At 41.4% G+C, this 20,746-nt stretch overlaps 1 protein-coding gene across 1 annotated transcript in view; it reads right to left on the reverse strand.

The window, feature by feature from the left end:
* Positions 1 to 1,939: 1,939 nt before the first annotated feature.
* Positions 1,940 to 20,746, reverse strand: part of LOC144954614 (unconventional myosin-Ie-like) — a 112,093-nt gene continuing 93,286 nt past the window's right edge. Inside the window, exons 22-28 of the mRNA XM_078885074.1 lie at positions 20,554 to 20,699; positions 17,925 to 18,071; positions 16,865 to 17,025; positions 15,578 to 15,697; positions 14,178 to 14,403; positions 11,665 to 11,840; positions 1,940 to 5,311 (exon numbers count right to left, since the gene is read on the reverse strand). Of these exons, the coding sequence (XP_078741200.1) occupies positions 5,235 to 5,311; positions 11,665 to 11,840; positions 14,178 to 14,403; positions 15,578 to 15,697; positions 16,865 to 17,025; positions 17,925 to 18,071; positions 20,554 to 20,699 (1,053 nt within the window). The 3' untranslated portion in view covers positions 1,940 to 5,234. The remainder of the gene's footprint in view (positions 5,312 to 11,664; positions 11,841 to 14,177; positions 14,404 to 15,577; positions 15,698 to 16,864; positions 17,026 to 17,924; positions 18,072 to 20,553; positions 20,700 to 20,746) is intronic.

The raw sequence follows: 20,746 nt of genomic DNA on the forward strand, positions 1-20,746 counted from the left end.
CGTACGCACCCTGAAAGTTGCGTGTGTCTGCAGCAAGCGCGTGTATGTGTACCTATGGACGCGCGCACGTGTGTGTGGGGGGAGCGATAGTGTAGTGGTTAGCGCGCTGTGCTTTTAACCTGGCGACCCGAGTTCAATTCCTGCTCACGGCCACCACCGGTGACAATTCGAACCAATCCTAGGCCTCCCCTAGGTCGACTCAGCCTCAAACGAGTAATTGGTGTGGTGTGTGTGAACATCGCCACTGGGGAGACAAAGGCGGCCAGGCGTGGTGAATCCAAGTCCTGGGTAGTAAAGCTAGTACCTAATAAATTAAACTGAAAATTAATTATAATTGTCCTAGACATACACATCCTAACATGTCTTATAGTTGTCACCTCCAAACATTTTCTTTAGTTTAGAAAAAAAAATCGTGGACGTCACTTTGGTTTTGCTCATATTGATCTCAAGTTCAACTATGCAATAATTTCCTGTCACTCATTTTAATTGGTTTTCATAATAGCTATTACCAGATTAATATTATCTCCATTTATGTTCATGACTATTTATCCAATCCAATATTCAACAATTAATCTCTAATGATCATTTGAATCGCCTTGGTAAGAGCTCATCTCCATCGTTATAAATGATCATTGACAAATTATAATATTTTTATTAGGACCTTGTTTTGTAACAGCTTGGATACCGGCTTCAGTTTCTACTGCATCAATGTCTTTTTCCGTCCGTAAATGCCAGCCGTAATGTTATTTTATATGTACTTGCCTATTCCAGGATTTTATGAATAGTATGCATTTGGTAAATGTTAGAAATACATTTTCTCAATCTTACTTGCGCATGTGGCTAGTTGGCCTCCAAAATGTTATCTGTAGTTCCCTATAACCTCCGTGAACAATGTGATAAGAATCTAATGATCTATAATTCTTCAAATCGGTTGTCTCACTTTTGAAGGTAAGCAAATATGAGCAGAACTCTCTTCTATACATATAAAATGTCTTTGTCCATTGGCCTATTGGCTTTCCAAACCAATATTATCCAGCAGCATTACTTTAAGCAAGCATACTCTGGACAGGAGACCCGGCATTGAGGATTGTTAAACAAACGCTGCTTTGGTGCCAGATGTGACTGAATGGACCTTCTGCTTGTATATGCTTTTACCCAGTGGCGGCTCCTGCAAAATCTCTCAGGGGGGGCAAATGTCTGGATGATTGATAAGGATAAGGTCCACCCATGCAATGGATAAATTAACAGCTTAAGCATGTAAAGGCAACTTCACTTCTTTAATATTAATGAAAAATAAAGTGACTCTTACAATACATCTTGTTTGTTTTCTATACTCACTATTAAAACAAACCACTCAAGTGTCTTTTATTAAAGATTCCACTAGTTGGCGACAAATTATATTGTTGGATGAAACGTGCTTACGTATGATGACGTAAGCACGTATGATGACGTAAGCACGTTAGGGCAAGACCTCCCAGAAGCCATAGAGAATGCATTGCAGCGCCCCCGTTCGAAAAAAAACATCTTTGAATGTAAGTCTATGGGACCACTCGGGGCGATTCTCAGCTGGAGGGAAATCGCCCAAAAAGAGGCGGTACTCCACAGAACGTAGCATGACGCTGATTGGACTATATCCAGAGGCACAGTGACGGCTAGCGTGACTCTGTGGTTGAATGACATTGGTGGTGCGTCGCCCAATCGCCCTAATGAAGAAACCGCCCCTGCTTTTACCCATAATTATCACAGCACGTTGGTGTGTATAGTTTGGAATAGAACAATTAAGAGATATTCCATGATTGATATTTCACACATGAATTGCATTATAGTGTGTTGACTGTGGTGTGCTCTCAAAAATGTTATGCAATGAAAAGCACATGACAAATAACGCAAATACAGTAAAGTCACATTCCTTTTATTATAGAAACCCAAACCTGCCCATTTGAGGATCAAACAATTCAATGTTTGCTTTGTACTACAGTATTAATACAACGGGTTGATTTGCAAAGTTACAGTATATGTTAAAGCGACCATCAAAACAGCATAAAATATATGGAAACCGTACCAATTTAAAAAATTTCGTAAAAAGATAACGCGAGGCATAACATACCTAAATGAGCACTTTTGGTAAAACGTTCAAGCTAGTTTAAAAAAAAAGGACACTCCCCATGTTTAAATTAATGCTTACCGCCAGTGATTCCATTTACCGTTTCGTACATATAATTTAAACTGTGCATTCGGACCACAGCGTTTCTAAGGCACGCACAATGGACCAACCTATCCAAAGAAAATGTATCAACGTAAAGCACTTCAGTAGCACACACATACATTCTGTACAGTGTGCAGGTACAGTACCGCGTTCGAACGACCGCAACAACTAATTCAATCGCAAACCTACTCAAGTCAGGCCCTGTGTGGGTGCAGCAATATAATTGTCGTTTCTATAGGGTACACGAAAAAGGCATTTGCTTCGATGCACAGAGATTGCTCCTATAGTCACGGACTCGCGAACCTCCAAGTGCTGTTCAGGAGCCAATGATCTCATCTTGGAATCCAGAGTGGGTGGCACAGTCATTGGAGTGTTTGTCTCACGAGCAGAACGTAGCTCGTTAAAATCATGGCTATGGGGCCGACACAGCCTATCATCCCACCAGGGTGGCTAAACCAGGAAGTACTTGTGGGAGGTCAACAGCTGTCCTATAGAAATTAGCCTATCTATGCATGGAGAATATGGGATTTCCACCAGTGGCCTAAGCCACTTATGGAGGTGAGCAGCAGCCCTCATTCTTTGTTTGTGCAAGGAGATACTGGAATTGATTTGAGATTTTTGTTTTCCTTAAGGCACATCTTTTGAAAATGTATTTATTAGTCTACAATAATTATACAATACGTGTAGCGCATATTGTTGTTACACACAAAATGCATATTCCAAAATGACAAGCAATAAGGAAAAATGTGTTGACATGTTGCAAGTAGATACTCAGTTGCATAGAATGTGTGGCCAGATGCACATTGATTGCTCATTTCCTTTCCTAGTCATTCTTTTCAGGTCAAGCTGACCTGAGAACAAGTCTCAAGGGCTACAGAAACCAATTGAAGTTGCACGAAATAAGGCCCTTGCCCAGGCATGGAATCAAACTCTGATCAATGATATAGCAGCATTGTGAGCTAATCCCTGTCACTCCTCACTCACTGTAGTAAAGTATGAATGTTAAGCTCAATCTACAGTCAACCCATTCCCTGTGTGAGTAATTTACAAGGTCCATAATTTCACGCTGTGAAACGAAGTAAAAAGGCACTCCACGATGTGTTCTGTGTTTGCAGGAAAGCAAACGTGCAATCAATTTACACCACGTACTCCAGCTTCCATAAAAAGGCTAATGCTTCACAATTTAAGCGTTTTAAATTTTGATTTGTCCTCTGGACATACACAGCAATGTTTTGCATGCAGATTTCATGCATCATTTTTTTGTAATGCAATTTTACAGTTCTCATTACATTTACATGAACTAACGACTGCTCCCCCTTTGCATCTATCTCACTGGCGTTTCTCTCTTAATGATCATGCCGATTCATTAAACACAGTCGTGCTCCAGCTTCCATGACATTTTCAATATAAAAAAACGTACGTATCGCTTAAAAATTACCACTCGTTCAAATGATCCCTGCAACCAATAAGCAAGTCCATCAGGCAACCGTTAAGGTATGATTGTGCTACGCAAAGAGACAACTTTCAGCATTAGACCTAACATCCAACAATATCACTCGTATGCATTTACAGTACTGTGCGAGAAACAGACTTCACGCCTCGGTCAAGCAGCAGCAGTAATGGAGACGTGTGATTTTGTGAGATCTGCTCTTGGATTCACCCAAAGGGCCTGGGATCTGATGGTAACGTTGTATTGTCTGACACCTCCAATCTAATTATCCTGCGCTTTTAAATAGGGCTCCAGCATTCACACATGTGCTCTCAGTGCAAGTAAACGTGTGCACCTGGTTCAATTCTGACCCTGATGACCTTTTTTTCCAGTTGCTGATAGTGGAAATGTTAGTCAACTGGATGGTAATATTACGTTTTGTATTACAGCCATCCAACTTTGGTTATGAATTCCACTTTCAGAAGATACTTTACATGAGAATAATTAAACGTAAAATGAGTCACTTAAATAATTCTGGTTTTAATTAGTACCACATTGAGGCGTGTGGGTGTATTGCTTTTACAACTAAATTGCTAATAATTAGGTGTAAAATGAGGACAATATATTTTGGAGAAATGTTTTGCTCCGTTGCAACAACATAACTGGTTAATAGCCCACAAAAGATTGTTGTGTGTGTATATTTAATATGGTATTTCCATTTTTGTTTCTGTAAAAGACCAATATACAGTACTGTATTATAAAAAGGCATTTCTTATGCGTAAGGTAATGTGATTAGTAAAACAAAACCATTGGAGTTTATACATAGTAATTTCATGCAATTATTATGTTTCTGTAACAAAGGGGCTTTGAAAAGTGTAGCCTGTCAATGTCCAATTGTGGGCTATTCGCTGGACAATCACTACAAAACCTTCAGAGCAGAGGTGATTTTTAGCTAAGAAGGAATGTACCGGTAGAATTGATAACAAATCCTAGGCAGGATGGCAGCAGACCATCCATGCAAAAGCATGCAGGCACATTTGGTTACAAACCACATTGAAAATGCTTGTGCTGCTTACTTGTACTATACAGGCAAAAACTGCCTAAATAGTTTAATCAGTCCGGAATCCCACACAGCCAGCGAGGTCACCATTGGTCGTAGATTTTTGCTGCGATGCAAAGGTTTCAGAACATTAGGTTGCATTTGCATATGGAAGCGTGTTTTCATAATGCACAGCTGCAATGCATAAGTCATTAGATGCAGGATACCAGTCGATAGTATCCAACTTAAACCAAGCAAGAAAACTGTATTCCACTTATGCCACTCGACAAAACTGGCAGAGAAGAATATGATCACGTGAACGCAAACAGCCAATTTGGAGTCGGCTGCCAATGATTCTAAAATCCCAACCACATGAGTATAAAAAATTATAGATTGACAATCCAATGTAAAAAAGTAGGAACAGTGATGTGCAGCAGAAAAACATGTTTCCAAATGCAAAAAGGGCTTAACGTTCACACACACACACACAACGGTGCATACATTCATACGCACGTACACACACAAACTAGCATGAGAGCACATGCGAGCCATGAGAAAGCTCAGAGTTTCTCGACGTAGTTTCCAGGGAAGAGGCCTTGCTTGTTTCGTAATCGGCCAGTCCACCAGCCGGAAGGATCTGTGACCAGAGGAAACAGAAAACAAATGTCCTATATACAGTGATGAAGTGTCCTATATACAGTGATGAAGTACTGCAAATCCATATGCAATATACTGTAGTCCGATGCAAAGCATCAGATGTATAAGTTGGCAGAAAGGCAGTTTGGTAGAAAAACAAATCTAATTGCTTTAAATTTCGATTGAAAGCTTTCGTGACTGCAGGGATTCATCTTCTTGGTTCTTTCAGACGCTGTCTTTCCGACAGACCTGTTCTTCACCTGAGGACGGCTGCTTGCGTTGTGGCCGAAACGTCGTGAGAATAATTTTATTATGTTTTATTTTTATTATTTTATTATTTCCCTTCTACGTGACTTTACCGAAAGAACCAAGAAGAAAACTAATTGCTTTAGTTGAGATTTTGCCGCTTTTTTTTACGTTGCCAAAGATCTGCATACATTGTCTTTCTGGACCAGGCCTAAAATACAAAAAACAAATCAGGACACTCATGATTCAATTAATGTTCGAGACCACAAGCGTACATGTTTCTGCTCACAGTTATTAATAGAATGCCAGCTTTTACAGATGAAGTAAGAAGTCTTCTCTCTCTCCCACAAGGGAGGGACTGAACAAATGTAGAAGCACAATACGGTTACACTTAAAAGCCAGTGACATCTCAGCCAATTAGTGCTGATCTATCAGCTGGAAAAAAAAGATATCAAGGTCACGACAATCAGTAACATGGCTTCTAGCATAAGTATTTTAATATAAATGCTAATTCATAGTAAACAAATGTTATTTTGCAGATGTGTTGCACCCTTTTTTTGTAATATTGTGTGCACGTCAAGATATTGGACCAGGGTGTATGGAGTGTCTAATTTATTTTAATAAGGAGCATGTCCAACGCATATTATTTTTTCACATCTTTATTCTGCTGTGCCATTTGATGGCGGCTTCAGGCCTGCATATGTTTTTCGGGAATCAATGTGTAAATGAAACCAACTATAAATAATATACATACAATTATTTATATATCAATGATTAAAAACAGAGAATTAATTATTAAAGGAACTTTTTTTTTAACCAGAGGAAGAACAGATGAATGCCAAAACTGCTAGCATTAATTGAATCCCTGCGAAGTTTATTATTTCTTCACATTCTGTTTGGATTTGACTACAATATTTAAAACATGTCGATCATTTGCACTGTAATGTTGAAATTTTCTCTTACACACACACACCACATTGACACTAGTTTAAATGTCATGTTTCACACAGTCTGAGACATTAAGGTGATCATATTTCATCCGGTATTACTAAAGCAGACGTTGTGACACGTGCAGGCACTGTGTGAAGCCTGCATCACTATATTGGAAATGATACTCCACGGTGTATATAAAATTGCCGGTCCATTAGCTTGACTAGACCAGGATCACAATACTTTACTAACGCCTACATGACAATATACTATGCCATACCGTATAGGGAATTTTAAGGTATTACACAATACTGTACCTCAAAACAGTACTGTATAGGACATTGTTTACTGTTTTGCTGGACTTTAAACCGAGGACTCACTTAAGCGAGGCTTCTCGTCTCAGTGAGCACATGGTTAGAATGGTCATCTATCTATTGCCCAGTCCTTGTTCCAAGGTTTTTTCTCATGCCAAATGATGTCTAAAACTAAGGTCCTGCTTATTACAAAGGTATTGCCATATGGCAAGGCATTGCCCAATACTAAATCATTGTCCATAGCCAGAGATTGGATAATTTGGAATTTGGCATTACCAAGGTGTTGCTGCTTAAGCAATGCCATTGCTTCTTAAGCAATGCCATTATCAGTACAATACCAAGGACACTGATAGGTATCACATTTCTAAGTTATTTGCTTCTTAATCCATTAATAGGATTCTATGTATCATCCAGCACTAGCTGACACACTGGTTTCCATTAAGAAATAAGATAAATAACTGGGCTTATATTCGATATAAAATGTATTTGAATATGTTGAGTAAATTACCATTTTCTAAATTTGAATTGTTTGTCAAATAGCCACTGCTGTGATGAGCACATTGTATGTATTTGAATAGGTTGAGTAAGTATCCATTTAAAATTTTTGAATTGTTTGTCAAATAGTCACTGCTGTGATTAGCACAGCACATTGTTTTTACAGTACTGTCGTGTTCTGATTACAACCCTCTGTAATTGGATGTAATCTGTCACGTGTAGCTTATAAGGCTTTGAAAATTATTCACTGCCATCCTAAATAAATGTATTCAACAAAATATGAGGTATATATTGTATCCTGTTCATGAGCAGGATACATTTTTTTTCATAACCAATTTTCCATCGAAGAAAGTACACTTCTTGAAAATCAAGTTAGCTGGAAACCCAAAAATTGTCGGCCAACTGTTGTGGACTAAGTTTGTCTGATATCAGATTTATGTATATTTAAGCCCAATTCCAGTTTTGTTATTATTACTTACATTTGAATCATCTTTGTTCATGCACTAATTTAATCATTTAAAATTTATTTTTAAAAAATGTGATTTAAATTTGTAAGTTCCACCAGTAAAACAATAATTAGATGTAAATACATATTTCAATAATTTAAGCTAAAGTGACTTTACATATCATCAATTGGCAGTACTTTCGGTGGCATAAGCATGGAGGTGACACTGTGGAAGTGATGTCACTATCTACGATGTAATTTTCGTATCAATCCGAAAGTTTTTTTTTGGCTCGTGCGAAATTTCATAGCGAGCTCCATTCATCATTTTTTTGTGGGGATTAACCAAAAAACTGGAAACGTATCCCAATCCACACACAAGTGATCATTTTTGTTGCATTAACACTTGGCAGGACATGTTTCCTGCCACAGCTATGCCTGTAGACCTTCCAGTCACAGTTGACAGTCTTGCTTATTCAGTTTCAATTCCGCATCTTCAATTATGGAACAATAGATTAAAGTTGCGAATTGAACGGTAGATGGATTCGATTGAAAGAGTACCCTATCCTTCAGCAATCTACAAATCAAAAGAAGAGTTGATTTAAAGGGATTCGCACATAAGTCAGATGCAGAGAGATTATACTGAAACGAGCAAGTCTATAATGAGAGTGATCTCACAACGGGGTTCTCCTCTATACCCTCTATCCTACAATGCAGCCTGAATACTGATGCTATTTCAAGTAACAGGATTAAGGAGACAATGTACTGTACTGTTCTTATAGAACGTTAATAAGTAATTTTTTTTTTATCATTTAATCAGGTAGCCACACTAAAAAATTCAACCCATGCTTTGATGGTCCATAGGTCACACTTCCTTTCTTGTGTGATAAATAATTATTGACCATCATTCAGTTAATTTCCATCACTTTTTCATAAGCCGGTATTGTGTCTGATGATCACACGGAGGAATTAATGCAAGAGTAAGTACAGATTTACAGAAACATCTGTAGATGTTAACGGCAGTAACAATTATAGAATTGTACAAATGTAATGGTAACAGAAATCGTATCAGCAACCCTATTTACCTGCGAATCCTATTAGCCATGGGAGCTATAGGGTCTAAAAATGTATTATTATCCATGCCCTATTCTTTTTATTATCGATGTTTTCTCCAATTGCAGAACGCCGTCTTATTTTCTCAAAAAAGTGACGTTGCTAAGCAAATTCACAGATTATCTGCAGTTTTTTTTACAGATAAGTGGAGTAAATGTTCGGATAACACAGCAGATAACAGGATTCACAAATGTTCACCCCACCCATATTTTCACGGATAAGAGGAGTTCTACTACAGGGCAGGTTGTGAGTGTAGTGTACATACCTTTGTGTAAACACACTGAACGTACATTTAAGCTTTAACAATGTCAATTTGATGTACTTGACTGAAAATATAAACTCAAATGTCTGTACTTAAAATGCAGTTTAAAATGGCGTCTGTACACTACCATCCACTTTGCTTGCACAGTAATCCATCAAGTAGAGAACCCTTGTTTGCCTAGGATTCAATACGTTTAGGTTATAACGCTGACCAATACTGATAACAATCTCGCAAGTTCTAAGAATACACTGCAATTAATATCATATAACTTTCACGTACAATTACGAATAATACATAAATAATAACACGCCTTTTGGCGTCCTCTGGTCTAACACCGCTTTGAAACGAGGCTCAAAAGAAAGCTGTCTCTGGTGTGAACCAATCAGTTTCAAAGACAATTCATATATTATCAGAGTATGTTTTTTGTTTGCATTCTGACCACAAGTATTGTGATTAATGCAGACATGATTCCTTGTAAAAGTTTCAATTTGGGGTTTTAACATCTTAACACCTGTTTTGTTGCTAGACAAAAAGGGGAAAACCTATTCTCATAAATAATATTGTCCATAAATTATCAAGTACGGTGTCTTCATTAGTGTAGACACAGACGTATACTATAATGGGCATGTGACAATGCATCAATGTATTGATTATAATCTATTCTAAGCCTCATGATACATGAAATCCAATCATGATGCATGCATGCATCCATGCATACAATTAGAAAACAAAACGAGGCACAGAGCAATCGAGACAACAAACATTGATTCCCTTAATCGTGACAATTCATCGAATCACTGGGGGTCAATAATCATTACTTGCCGACTACAGTAGATATATTCAACACAGTGACATGTTTGAATCAATTGCCCTTCTTCGCCATCACGTGAACATATTTACCTATAAAAAGAAAACTCATCTTAATTTTTTTGTCACTGTAGTTTAATTATACACAGCGGCATTAAAGCATTGCAGCACAGCGGGCATGAGCCATGCTTCTTTTGGAAAATGTAGTTTCATGGTGGAAAGTAGAATCGAAATCCTCCCGGGAACTTCATTGATAATGACTTTTGCGTAATTTACCAATTAGCATTGAGAATTATTATTTTATTTTAGTGACATTGTGCAGACAGTTGTTATAATTACCCACGAGACATTTTCACCGCCAAAATTTCACAATGCCAGCTCAAATAGGAGAGTGGGCATCACTACATGTGAACAACATTCTAAAATACTCCAGACCATGGCCACTATTCAGACATTTATCAATAGGTGTTTCCCCTGCTACAGCTTTTTGAATGGTACAAGAATGTAGTGGGCCTAAATGTGCACGGTGCAAACTTAACAGGGCCCTTTTGCACTCCTGCCCTTTTCCCTATGACGAAGCAAACATGTCAGGCGGGAAACATATCCGCTATTGTCATACATCACTCATGCCTTGTCCACGCCAGGCAGCGTTTATGCTTCCCGTAATGGCGTGGAGTGAAAAAGCTCCCCATGGTAGCATGTTTCAAGTCACCTTGGAAAGAAAAGCATGTGCACTGTTGGGCCTGCTTGGGCTAAGACCTGTGTGTGATGTCTCTAGACACACCCCTGCATTTCCTTACCCACCGAGGCCTGTTATGAATCTCGGTGAGATGGCACTTCATTGTGGATATAAATGTAGAAGCAGCAGTTTATGTTTCGGAAAGTATTTAAAGAAATTGTTGCGTTGTTTTTGCAATTTCTCAAACTGTCAACTGAATTTTTTTTAATGATCCCAAATGCCATTTTTTAATTACTCGTAATACATAGTTGGCATTCTGGACTAGTAGGAAATGAACATGGCATAAATGCCAGTAAGAGACAGCAACACCACTTACGCACTCTAACACCTTCACTGGCTCTAACTGAAGGGATATAGTGCAATGTGAGGACCAGGCACACGTTGGTAACCATCACACGATTAATACAAAACCATGGGGAGAAGCCTCTGTTTACAAATCGAGGCCAAGCTGTCACTGCAGACTATGGAATTCAGTTCTTTTTCAAGGCTCTGGTAAGTACAACTGATCATGGAGATTACATTGAGTGCTACATTCCTTTAGTCTACAATAGCCAATGTAGGTCCCACTGAATAGACTAGGCCTGCTTCCAAAAGGCCCAAAAATATTAATCAGGCCTCTCAACTACTGAATCAGCACCACAGATTTTGGCAAGGCAGAGAGAGAGAGAAAAAAACACATCGTCAGCCAGCGTACGAGACTAGCAGGTAGAGAGGGTACAAATGTATGTATGTTGAGCTTCTTTCGCACCGTACGTAGCCAACCGTGCTAATCAAAGGAGCGGGGGGAAGGAAAACAATCTAAACACACAAAAATAACCGCATGTCAACCGACGATCCACATCACCACCAGCTTGCAAGGAACGCTAATGTAAAAGTAGGAGAGCATTACAGCACAAGTTAGGGAACCGAAGGCAAGTACGGCATGCATCGGCACTGCTCAGACACCTGGGCTGATGGAAGAACGGCACGATAGTCACTCTGTCTCGGCGGTGCATGTGTCACCTACCCTCCCGCAGGACGTCGATGACCTCATTGGCATTGAAGCTCAGCTCGTCCGTGTCTTGTGCATCATAAGGGTAGAGGGCACGGCATTGGGGCACTCGCGGCTTGGGCTTGGGCGCAGGCTTGGGGCGGCCGGCGCCCGGGGGTGGCTTGCGCTCCTGAGACAGCCGTCTCTGCAGTCTGCCGTGCATGAGGGAGGGCAGCACTCAATTTTCAGCCATATCAAGGGACGTGATCTCATTAATGCAATGTTGTGTAGAGTCAGGGCAGGTGTTCACCTCTGGCTAGTTGACAATGACAATTAGGACAGCACGTGAGTTAAAATACCAGATAAATGTATTGCACCCATCATGAGTCTTTTGTTGATAAAAATGAGCACCACTGTGTGGGAAGCCAATAAGTCATTGTAATATGAAAATATTATCCATAGCCATAAGAACAAGGAATTTCCTCGACTGGCACACTACCGTTAATGGAGATGAGCATCACCCCAATGCTAATTTTACTCTCATCTGACTTGGGAAATCCACTCCATTCATTGAGACTCGTTACTTGGGGATAATGGAAGAGAAATAAATATGGACCAACGTAAGAATATTTTACCGGCACTTCCATGATGAAATGACTCTATAATAGTGCGGAAGCCTCAGAGGAAGTGTACGTAAATGTATATAAAGATGGTGATGATGAAGATGGTACAGTTGTGAAATTATGTGTTGCATGCATGCATTACCATATTAATAAAAGGCAGGTACTGGCAAGCCACACTATAATAGTGGAGCTATTTAGAGGCAAATTACGGCCGGTTACAAGTTTAGACCGCAACTGTATAAATGTGCTGCAGAATGATGTTTTACATGAAGCTAAGGCAGCCCAAGAGGGAAGATTGGTTCATATCCTGATTTCAGAGCCGTAACTTGTCCAGTAATTACAACATCTGTATTCACTGAAAGCCAAAACTCACAGACTGTACTTGTAACATCTGCTCAATTTAAGGTGTATAGATTTCCAATACAATGGCAACTGTGGCCCATACCTGTAAATTGCTTTTTTGCCAAACTTTTCGGGAAAAAACAATTGCATGTAAAAAAAAATGGCAATTTAATTGGATTTTATTGAAACACACGAACGCTTAAAACATTTAAAAACCGAGGATGTGTTCCATTATCAGTGCTGATTCCTGTGGGATATTATCCATGGCTAAATTAACCTCTATCCCACACCAACCACCATGCCTAAGATAACATAATACAATGGATTATTCTTCGAGTGAAAGCACACATTCATTAGTTAAGGAAAACACTTTTTTTTACGTCGTACAGATGCTGTGAGCTAGGCATGATTGCTATGCCCTGTAGATGAACCATTATGTCCGGCATTATTTATGGGTCTCTTCAATTGCAGGCAATTGTGTGCGTTTACATTTACCATTGTGTTGTTACTAACTATGAAGACCGCTTCACTTATAAACAGGTCGTAATTTTGAATCCCAGTCGGTGATCGACTGAACTCATCGTCACACTGTGGTGGATAAAACAAGTACTTTTTTGTGGAAAAACCTGACCATGCCATGTTAATGTGGAATTTCCACCAAGGGTTCAAGATGGTCAAAACACTTTCCTTTCTGCTTATTTCCTGGCATTGCTCGACTTTGGAATGCCCTTCCATTGTTTCTTTTGCCAAGTTCTTATAGCCTTGCTCAATTCAAGAAACGTATTAACTCTTAACTATTAAATGTTAAATATTGCTGTTTGTTGCTGGAAACTTGGCATGTTGGGCATACATTCAGCTGCCGTGAATAAAAAAAACACAGGTGCCACACTATTATTTGGTTCTTTCGGTTAAGTCACGTCTAAAGATAAAATAATAAATTAAATAATAGCATATTACGACGTTTCGATTGCAACACAAGCAATCATCATCAGGCAATCGAAACGTCGTAATATGCTATTATTTAATTTATTCTTTTATCTTTAGACGTGACTTAACCGAAAGAACCAAAGAATAATTCCTGCAGTCACGAAAGCTCCAAAATTAAGATTGCCACACTATTTTTTCAGTAAGCTACTGACTTACCAATACTAAATGCTGTCTGCTTCACAGTGGACGTTAAAGATATCGTGTCATTCCACGTTCCCCTCGCTTTATCTGGGTTCGGTTTATGTGATTTTACGTATATAGGCTAATCTATTTCTACACAAAACCTGCTATATGCGATTTGAATTCACTCCATGCGGCTATGCCGTTGGACGTGGGACAACATTGCTGTGTATACTGTATGCGCTACTCGGCAGACGGTTATCTCGAGCGGTTTCGCTTTGTGTGCACTTTTTTTGGAATTAATCTGCTGCATAAATTTTTTTATAAAAGGGCACGATGCACATTGGCACCTCCTGCAAGACAAAACCCGTATGTGTGAAACACAGCGCCTTTGTCGTAATACTGCGCTACAATAATGGCACAAATACCAAAGGTACTCAGGAAAAAACGAAAAAAAATCGTCCCGAATGGACTCACCCGGCAGCCCCTTTGTCTGGGACACGCATGAAGGGCAGGTCCTGGGGTTCCTGTCGCGAGGGCTCGACACGGGCGCGCGTGCTGGCGCCCTGGCGGGGCAGGGATGGCGCGTCGCCACTGGACTGCCGGTGGTTGGGGTTTCCACGCTGGGGCCCCACGCTCTGCCTCTGCTGAGTCATGGGCGCTTGCTGCTGATGCTGATGCTGTGGAGGACGGAATTGTGGTCCTGTGGGTGCATGACGGAAAAGAGGTTGGTGCGTGATTCGTGGGTTAATGTGAAGTCATTATAATCATCTCCATTGCGGCAATGAGTATTCAAAGGATTGTGATTATTCACATAAGAACATAAGAACAATCATAATTTTACAGGCATTTGTCAAGCCTCTACTAAATGAAGGCATACCCAAATTCTGTGGGTCATGGGGGTTTGTTGACAATACCTTACTGCAGGTTGGTGAGAACTGGTTTATATGTCACTCACCGTGGATGTCAGCTGAAGTTGGTAATCTAAGTCTAGCAACGCTAAAGTTATGTTATGAACTGACATAAAGTCAGATGTAATTAAAGTGTATCATATTTTAGAAGCAAAACTTTATCTGTTTTGTGAATGTACTGAAAAAAAAAGATGTTCTAATTTCCGAACACAGTGCGTTCTCTAACTGTGGCATTTCCCCTGTTGCATAGAGTACATATTCACAAGTGGGTGGGTAGCTTATCAACCGAATATGCTGTGGGACATCCAGACCAACAGTAAAGGTACCACTTTGCTACGATGCAGAATATTGGAGATGTGATATAAAAAAGCGTCTCCCAGCTGAAAGAAATGCTGTGCAGCCTTAATATGAATTGAGATACCTTACTGGAATTGTGTACAATTTTGAGATAACATTATCTCAATTTCAATAAAGATATCTCCTACACATCTCAATACACGAATTAACTATTTAAACACTCTGCTCTGTATGACACAGATCCATCGCTTTCACAATATTGAATCACCTGTTGAAAAGAACGTAGGTCATTAAAAATCGAGTGGGGTATTTACACACTTATACTTACTTAATGGTCAAATGTCATAGACGACTGTTGGAGCCGAGTCAGTTGAACACGTAGGCTTTCACTACCAATATCCATAATAAAGTATTTTTGGTTTATATCGCTTGAATATAAATATAAAAAATGGTACTCGAATCTAAATGTTGCGGGTTTACTCTCCAACACACCAGTGTGCTGAAGTAGTAACTAATTGGCGCCTTTTGTTTACGTGACAAACCTTACCAATTGGCTGTGTCGGGTGGTAACGGGTTTGACGACATTTATATTTACGTAATCTAACCCAAACAAAACCCGTTTTTTATGCTGGAGCTTCCTTTGCTCCATATCGTGAAGGAGGAACTCACCAGAATTGGGCCCTCTTGAGGTGCCCTGGCCACGCCCCCTGCCTGCACCACCTCCGTGACTGGCCGTTGCCCTGTTTTGGGGTCGCGACCTCCCGGATGGTGCGTCGCGTCTGGTGGGTCCTGCAGAAACCCGACAAGTGCGATGGTCAACACAAGCAGGAAAATACAGGCCCACGCGTGATGTAGCTGCACATCGCTCCATTGCACTTTTGTTTAATTCACGTTAACGTACGTCGGCTCCACGCCCAAATAAGTGTTGGGCAGCTAATTTCTTAGCCAGTGATGGAAATACCATATTCCTCTAGCTGTCAAGGGTGGTATAGATGAAAAGCCGAATGAGCCCCCAACAGGAATTTGACCTCATGACCTTCCAAGTATGAAAGCATTGCACTGCTACAGTGCTACTCATGTGGATGAAGTTAACCATCAATGACAGACAACTCAATAAAAGGAGTACACACTGCATTGATTGGCTTATTCAGTCTAAAACCCAAATAACTGCTCCTAAATTTCGATGTAAAGCTTTCGTTACTGCAGGGATTCATCTTCTTGGTTCTTTCGGTAAAGTCACGTAGAATCGAAATAATAAAATAATAAAAATAAAACATAATCAAATAATTCTCACGACGTTTCGTAAGTAGTACCAATCGCATATCTGCATTTCCCATAAATATGCAAAATTCCTCTTGATATGCAAATTATTTTGTCAAGGCGCTCTCTTCCCCCCTCCAACCCAGCTTAAAAAAATTACCCCGTAAAAACAAAGTTTTTCACTATAAATCCTTTATATGCGTGGCGGCTAGAGTCCTCTCGTCCTCTGGCTTGAGATGGCTGCCACCTATGGGTCAGATGATTGCCTGCCACCATTAAGCAATTGGTAATTAAATATAATATTTTTTTCCTAAAAAGTGTAAAGTTATGGAAAAAATGTTCACGAAAATAAATTGTCACGCACAACGAGTCTGTGTGCAAAATGTCAGCTCGATTGGATCACGGGAAGTGGGTTAAAAAACGACCGAAAGATTTGCACGGTCGTAAGCGCGCAAGCAAGCAAGCAAGTGAACTTAATATAAAGGATTTAAAAAGACGCTCCAAGCCTGGGGTTGTCATTCAAACTGTGTCTTCTGGACAGACCTGTTCTTCACCTGAGGACGGCTGCTTGCGTTGTGGCCGAAACGTCGTGAGAATTGTTTTATTATGTTTATTTTTATTATTTTATTATTTCCATTCTACGTCACTTTACCGAAAGAACCAAGAAAACTGCTCCCAAATTTTGTGGGAACTCACGGGAGTTGCTGGGCAGGCCCTGTCCGATGGCGATGGTGAACTGCTTTCCGCTCGGCTTGAGCACGGCCACGTCGCCCTGGCCCTGAACGAAGGAGACCTGACGGGGGCCCCCACCACCTGGCCACCCCCCCCAGCCCTCCTTCTTCACCTTGAACTCCAGGCTGCGGCAAACACAAAATATGCCGCAAGGTCAAAACTTTAACAGGTGCGACGATGCATCGAATCACGTGTAAATGATGTGTTTTTCGTCATGTGTGTATGTGTTTGCAGCCACTAGAGAGAGAGGGTGCCTTTGACTTGAACCTGATCATGACCCTGAATTGCAACAATTCATTAAATCACTAGGGGGTGGGGGGGATGGTAGTGAAACTTTTCACTCCTGAAAAATGTTAATTTTAACTAAAGATCAACGGTGGTAGGTGCGTGTGCAGGTGTGGAGTGACATATGGACCCCTTGCATGAATACCCGTGCCGACTTGAAATATTCAGAAAGACCTGCCTATGATCCATCAAGGCTTTCTCCAGGTCAGGTTGTGATGAGCTCACATATACTAAAATCATCCTGACAAAGTGTCATCCGTGGGGTCCATTAGCAAGCGAGGTCAAGGTGAATGGGTTGTGTTGTCCGCATGGCATAGAAATGAGATGGGCTCAGGAATTGGAGCAAAGCAGACTTGCCATGAGCTGGTACCAGTGGTGTCCAGATCAGTCAGTGAATAAGGATACTGGGCAGTTGGCAATATGATCTGTCCACGAATGAAGGAATGTGGAGGAGCAATGTTCACAACAACTTGCATAGTCTTCGGCAGGTAGAAAAACGTTTGAGCAGTGTTGCATTTGCCATTCACCAGAGTCTAGTGACCCATGACACCCAACTTGGTCGTGACCTCCTGAAGGTAAACATTCACCACCCCACAAGAGTCTCGAAGTGCACCTGGTCATTGCTCGACCAAGTGGGAAAAGGAGTGGGAGGAAAGGAAGCTACCGTTCTTGAGATGCAGTGCGTTTGTGTGTGGTGGGGTTAATCGGTAATGCACGTGAAAGCTGAAAATGCACTTGCCTGTTTGCGAACTTCATGTGCAGCTTGCGCTGAGTCCGCTCCTCGTACCGCTTGACGAGCAGGCTCAGGAACTCGGTCTTGAACATGGACTCCAGCAGGCTGTCGTACTCCGCCTCGTGGACGATGAAGAAGTCGTCTTGTAGGGTGCTGCGTTACAGAACAGCGGAGTGACGTGCACACAAGAGTAATTTGGACCTCATAATGCCTCCTCCATAGAATTCTTTGCTTTCCGCGAGCCCCCTTTGATGCCAGGGATGGCTCTTTAGGATTCTTCTGTCCATAGGGGGTCCCCCGGGTCGGGGATCTAAATTATTTAGGGAGGTGAATGGAACCTGGCACAAAAGCCAACCGAGATGGGGAGCAATAAGCTACAGAGCAGCGGGGGAAACCAAATCATTAACAAATAAATGCACAGCCATTTACCGCTTTAGCAATAGAGTTGTTCATTTCCTGATACCATGTGCTTTGGGAACTGTTATGGTGTTTACAGTAAGCACTCAGGCTAATTGTGAACACGACAATACCCAGTACTAGTGAAATGTAACACGGCACATAGAGAACTGTTTTTCGAAATGGGGCCCAATTATTGTGGCGAATGGCAACAGGAATAGATTTTGAAGCGGCAAAGGTGACCACTGTTGTATGTTTCAATGTTCTCCCGCTCCAATGCGTGTAATGCAGCGCCCATCTCTCCCGATGGCCCTGATCCAGTGGGGGAAATTCCACGTTTCATATGGTAGAGGCAGCTGACCCCAAGGACAACCACTGCTGACTTGGCACCAAGTATGACTTCGCATTTAACTCAACATCATTTTGACGATTGTCTCTGTGCGTTGACACCCAACTTGGATTTCAGTTTGCAACCTTCCAATTCTGAGTCAAGCACTCTGCCACCTAATTGGATGTTGCAAGTAAAAAGCACCATGAATTTTGGTTGTCACAATCTCCTACATTCCTATGACTAAATCACCCAGCATATACACCCGATCTCATCAGACCTCAGATGCCAAGCAGGTTTGAGCCTGAATAGTGCTTAGGTGGGTGACCACAGTGCACAAACAAGTTGTCATAGGACTGTGGAAATGTATGTATGTTGAACTTCTTTCGCACCGTACGTAGCCAACCGTGCTAATCGGAGATGTGGGGGAAGGACAACAAACTAAACATAAAAAGCAGTTCTAAAGAAATTAGTTTTCAATCTAGATCTAAAAGTGCATAGCTCAAGTGGCTTCCTAATATCGGAAGAGCGTTCCAGACAGCCGCAGAAGTGCATCTGAAAGCGCGTGATGCGGTGACCGTCTTTGTTCGATGGCTAGCCAAAAACCGCTTCGAGAATGACCGGAGTTCGCGTGATGGGTTTATGCTGCTTGATGGGATCATCAGCAAGGCATTGTGGTTAATTTGTGGCGAGCACTTTGTGTGTGATGAGTGCGACCTGCTTGGCAGCAGAGTTCAGTGTGGAAAAATCCAATGTTGTACTGTACTTCCCGCATTCACCAGTGTTGTGAAGTACGGTCAGACAGCACCCATGACTAGCAGTGGACTAACAAAAGGGCTCTCCATGTACAATCTCACACATGCTGAAAATTTATGGTCACGTAAAATGACCGGTGACTGTTTTAACGGAGGACCTTTGAACACCTGAGGAACAACACCTTTGGTCCAATGCCGTGAACTTTATATCACCAATAAACGCAAGCATGGCTGGCGGGTTGCACCCACGCATTGGGAGAATAATGAGAATCTCGAGCCTGTAACACTAAAAGTACGTTGGCAGTGTTCAAATGTCGATGCAGGAACACGAGTGCGTCACCGTGTGCTGTTGAAGTTTGCTTGTAAGTTTGTGCTTGCACACGTGCGTTCATCTGCACACGTATATGCAGATATGTGTGCATGCTTGTGCGCATTGGCAACCATGTATGTATGTTGAACTTCCAGCGCAACGTACATAGCCAACTGTTCTAATCGTATATATGTCCACATGCACAGGCCCATACATGTGTACGTGTGTGTGTGTGTGCATGTGTCGCCCCAATTGAGCACCTGGTGCGGTGTGTAAACATTGGCACTTGGGAGACAAAGGTGGCTGGGCATGGCACAGGCCACCCACCACCTCTTTTCCCATGCTGACCTTCATAGCTGCTCGCTAACAGCATTTGCCCCAAAAGTCTATTTAGGCTATAATATTGGGGTTCTTTGTCTTTCTGTGTATGTGTGTGATTGTGTCAATGTGCATGTGTCCATGCATGTACATGTGCACGTGCATGCGTTCATGTGCACGCATCTGTGTGTGTCTTTACGTTCACACGCATAGGCCCATGCACGTGCATGGTGGTGCAGTGATTAGCACACTGCTATGAACCTGGCGAGTATGAGTTCCCGCCAGAGATAACATCAGTGGCAAGTGATATGAGGACCAGTCCGGGGCCTTCCATTGATCGGCTCACTCATAAATGAGTACTTGATGTGCTATATAAACATCAGCATTGGGGAGACCAGGTATGGTGCTGTCCAGATCACTCTATTGTGCACTGAGCTGGACTTCATAGGTGCTCGCGAACAGCACTTGTACCAACGGACTATGTAGGCCATACGTGAGATCTTTGTAATGTGTGTGCCCACAGCTCACCTGAGCGAGACGCCTTCAATCTTGTTGAGCTCAATGTGGCGCTTGAGGACTTCGCGCACCTGGCCTTTGTCAGGGCCTTTCGTCACCTTCTCACGGCCAATCATATAGAGGCCCTTGGGCGTCAGAATGAGGTCTCGCTTCACGCTCTGCGGAGAAAGACGGGCGAGAGTCCTTACATTAATTAACAATAAAA

This window comes from Lampetra fluviatilis, chromosome 3 (assembly GCF_964198595.1).
Source record: "Lampetra fluviatilis chromosome 3, kcLamFluv1.1, whole genome shotgun sequence".
NCBI lineage: Eukaryota > Metazoa > Chordata > Hyperoartia > Petromyzontiformes > Petromyzontidae > Lampetra > Lampetra fluviatilis.